General features: G+C 55.3%; 1 protein-coding gene across 1 annotated transcript in view; it reads left to right on the top strand.

Annotated features, from left to right (window-relative positions):
• Positions 1-1,437: 1,437 nt before the first annotated feature.
• Positions 1,438-4,339, top strand: part of Slc7a10 (solute carrier family 7 (neutral amino acid transporter light chain, asc system), member 10) — a 36,613-nt gene continuing 33,711 nt past the window's right edge. The window contains exon 1 of the mRNA XM_013026163.1: positions 1,438-1,555. Coding sequence (XP_012881617.1) covers positions 1,438-1,555 — 118 coding nt within the window. The remainder of the gene's footprint in view (positions 1,556-4,339) is intronic.

Raw genomic sequence — 4,339 nt, 5'->3', positions numbered from 1 at the left:
ACACACACACACACACACACACACACACACACTGGCATCCTATGTGACAGATCCAGACCCTTTTTCTGTACGAAGGGACAGGACTGTAATTTTTTTTTTTTTGGTGCAGTCCTGGTATTTGAACTCAGGGCCTGGGCATTGCCCCTGAGCTCTTTTACTCAAGGCTAGCATTCTACCACATTGAGCCCCAGTGCCATGTCCAGTTTTCTGGTGGTTCACTGGAAATCAGAGTCTCACAGACGTTCCTACCTGGGCTGGCTTTGAACCATGATCTTCAGGCTTAGCCTTCTGAGTAGCTGGGATGACAGGAGTGAACTGGGTGCCCAGCCCAGGCGTCTTCAAGTGTCCTTGGCCACCTGCAGTACAGCAGGGACTGAGCCCAAGCTCCAACTCTGACGTGTGGCCAGGAGTCTGCGGTTGGACCTAAGGGTAGCTTTAAATCAGAGCTGGGTGGGATTGGGGATGGGGGATGGGGCGGGGGCTGGGCCCTACTTAAATTCATTCCCATGAGGCCCTGGGGCCTCTCTGGATGATTAAAAACTCCTAGGTCTTCATCTTGACCTGTTTCCTAGGCCCTTTTTTGTTGTTGTTCCATGCCAGTACTGGGGCTTGAACTCACAGCCCTCTGTTTTTTTTTTTTTTTGCTCAAGGCTGGTGCTCTACCACTTGAGGCACAGCTCCATTTCTGGCTTTTTGCTGGTTATCTGGAGATAAAGAGTTTCACGGGGCTTTTCGGCTTGAGGGTTGACTTCAAACTGGGATTCTCAGATCTCAGCCTCGAGTAGCTGGGATTGCAGGCATGACCTCATGCTTTTGCTCCTGGGCTAGTGCTTCACCAACTGAGCCAGGCCTCCAGCCGCAAGAGGTGCTTTATTCCCTCCTGTAGAACAGACCCAGTCTCCAAGTTCCCTTTCCCCAGCTCATCTGAGGGGTGGGGGGTGGGGTCCTCAAAATGTAAGGAGTGGAAGAGCTGGAGTCTAGGGGGCACCCCACACAGCTCCTCCTGCTTGAGGACAGGGAGGGAGTGGGGTGTAGGGCCCTGTCCATATCAGACGGGCTGGGGGCCTGGGTAAACGCCAACTCCCTTCCTTCTGGCAATTGGGAAGTTCTTCCTAGATCTGCCCTCTAGTCTTCCTTCCCTTTCCCCAGCCACGGGGAGGTGGGGGAAGTTCCCTTTAAGGGCAGAGAAGGGGGGGCAGGAGGAGGGGGCGGCCGGCCCGCCCTCCTTCCGCCCCTCCCTGGCCCCTGGCCACCTGGGGAGTCCTGGGGGCCGGGGGCTGGGTGCCAGCGCGCATGCGCGCCGTCGGTGGGGCCCTGGGTCCCCCCCCTCCCCAGGCCGGGCTGCCAGGGCTCGGGACGAGCCGAGGGCCCCGCAGACCGGCAGCCCGTGGGACGGGTCCAGCAGCTCGGGGAGCCGGGACGCGGTGGGACCGCGACATGACTGACCCCATGAGCGGGCGCGGGACCCCGGGCCCGGGGCCCCGTCCGGGCAGCTCGGAGCGGGTGGCGCTCAAGAAGGAGATCGGGCTGCTGAGCGCCTGCACCATCATCATCGGTGAGCGGGGACCCCCCCCCACGGGCCGGGCAGGGGGGCCAGGCCGGAGGAGACAGACTGATGGACAGACAGACACACACACACCTGCAGGGTCCCAGCCTGGAATCCCGGTTAATTTCTTTCTCCTCCATCCCTAGATCTGAGCCTCAGGCAAAGCAATTGTATTTATTCCAGGGGTTCTGGGGTGCTGGGGCGCTGGGGTACTGGGGCGCTGGGTTGATCTGAGGTACTGCTGTCACCTATGCCCCGTCCGTGTCGCCTGGTACTTGAGCCCTGGTCTGTTTTAGAGAAAGCAGGAAGGATTGTGAGTAGACTGGCCCAGAGAAGGGAAATGGAGTCACAGCTTATAATTCCGGACAAGGAAAGAGGGGCATGAATGAATGACAGGGTGACCTGTGTCCCCCCCCCACACACACAGAGGGAGACTCAGCCTGCCCCCCCCCACTTCTTACTCAAGTGAAGGTCTCTTGAATCCTGCCTCCTCTCCCAGGGGCTTCTGGGTAAACTGAGAATTCAGGTAGTGGCTGGTGGGGAGGGGGGAGTGGCTCAAGTGGTAGGCCAGCCCAGAGTGGAAAAAGCCAAGTGTGAGGGTGAGGTCCTGACTCCAAGACTCAGTGCAGGAGGGAAGGGTGAAAAGAAAGGAGAGAGAGGGCTGGGAAGGTGGCTCAGTGGTAGAGTGCTTACCTTACATGCCTGAGGCCCTGGGTTCGATTCCTCAGCACCACATAAGCAAAAAGAAAAAAGGAGAGACAGAGAGAGAGAGAGACAAGCCCGTGCCAGGCACCAGTAGCTATATCTATAATCCAAGCTACTCAAGAGGCTGAGATCTGAGGATCACCGTTCAAAGTCAACTGGGCAAGAAAATCTGTAAGACTCATCACCATGTAAGCACCAAAAAAGCTGGAGGTGGAGCTGTGGCTCAAGTGGTAATATGCTGGCCTTGAGCACCCAGGCCTTGACTTCAAGCCCCAGGGAAGAAAGAGAGGAAGGGAGGAAGAAAGGAAGGAAGGTTGGTTTAGTGCCGGTAGCTCACGCCTGTCATCCTAGCTACTCAAGAAACTCAGATCAGAGCATCACAGTTGGAAGCCAGCCCGGGAGGCAGGAAAACCTGCGAGATTTTTATCTCCAAATAACTACCGAAAAAGCCAGAAGTGGAGCTGTGGCTCAAGTGGTAGAACGTTAGCCTTAAGAAGACAAAGCTCTGAGGCAGAGCTCAAGACCTGAACTCAAGCCCCAGCACCAGTACACACACGTAAGAATGAATGAACCATAGTGAGAATTTTCTCCTTCTGCCCCAAGTTCATGAATACTGATTTGTGGGGAATTTGGATTAAAGGAAGGAGACATTGGTGGCTCAACATGGCGGGCCTGGGGCTCCTCCTCTTTCTCTGCCTTCATCCTGGAAGCTCCTAGACCAACCCTGCGGTGTGGATCCTTCATTCCCCGGCAGACTTGAACACACCCACCTCGGTGTGGTGCCCCTGAATGCCCTCCTCCCCGGAAAAGCCTTCTCTGCTTCATTCCCTTCCCCTTGGCATGCCATCTCCCAGGAGTTCATCTCACTCTGGCTCTGGAAGCTTCCTGGCCTGGCTGTCTCTGCCTTAACTGGATTCTAGAAGGAAGGTCTGGCTGGAACTTTGCTCTAGGCCCCACACTCTTCTCCAGAGAGTTGTCTCCCAGGAAGAAGAAGGAAGCTTCTGCATCATGAGTCAGCCAAGTAGTTAAGAGACTGACTGTAGCCCAGACAGGTGCAGGAGAAGAAATAGCTCCTCTCCAGCTGCCTCAATGAAAACTAGTATATTCAATCCCCTCTCATCTTCCTCAGCTTACTCAGAGGCTGCCAGGCTTCCGGCCCTTTAGTAAAAGTCCCTGGTGGTGGTTTGCTTGCAGTCCTGCCCCCCCCCAATACCCCCCCCTCCGACTTTTCAGCCTCTTGCTTCACCCTTTCCCCTTGGCCTCCAGAACTTGAAGGCTGAGCTAGGGTAAAGGGTGATTATGTCCACACAGAGGAGCAGAGTTCAAATGACACCCACCCTCCTCCCAGCTGCCCCCCTCCCTCCACAGGCTTAGGGAATGCTGAGGTTGGAGAACTGTGGGGAGGTTACAGCAAGAAGAAGTTGGATTGGACAGTAGGGAAATGCGGGGGGAAGGGGGGAGTGATCTTCAATTAGGTGACAGAGATGGGAGCCAGATCTGTTCCATCTCTCCTCCCCCCAAAACAACTCCTCCCAAACCAGTGCTCTGAGCTCATTTCCCCCTGCCACCCCCCCCCGCCCCCACGCCACCTTGGCAGTTAGTGCCTACAAAGTACAGTAATGTTCAGTGTGTGTGTGTGTGTGTGTGTGTGTGTGTGTGTGTGTGTGCTGGGACTTGAACTCAGGGCCTGGGATACTCTCCCTTAGCTTTTCTCACTCAAGGCTGGTGCTCTACCTCTTGAGCCATACCTCTAGCTTTTTTTTGTGATTCAGTGGAGATAGGAGTTTCATGGACTTTCCTACCTGGGCTGGTTTTGAGCCAGGATCCTCAGATCTCAGCCTCCTGAGTGCTTAGGATGTCAGGTGTGAACCACCAGCACCTGGCCCTCTCATTACAAATTTTAAGAACAATTTCCCTGTAATCTAGCTTTGTGTCTTGCCACTTGCTGGATTTGTTCTATCCAAAACTTCTAAGCACATCCTCCCAGAAGCTTGTAATAATTTGTGCCTGTTGGGCTGAGAAGGTGGCTCAGTGGTAGAGTGCTTGCCTTGCAATGCATGAGGCCCTGGGTTCGATTCCCCAGCACCA

Source organism: Dipodomys ordii, unplaced genomic scaffold, assembly GCF_000151885.1.
Source record: "Dipodomys ordii isolate 6190 unplaced genomic scaffold, Dord_2.0 Scaffold92, whole genome shotgun sequence".
NCBI lineage: Eukaryota > Metazoa > Chordata > Mammalia > Rodentia > Heteromyidae > Dipodomys > Dipodomys ordii.
Note: the sequence above shows the minus strand (reverse complement) of the source record. Positions and strands in the feature narration are given on the sequence as shown.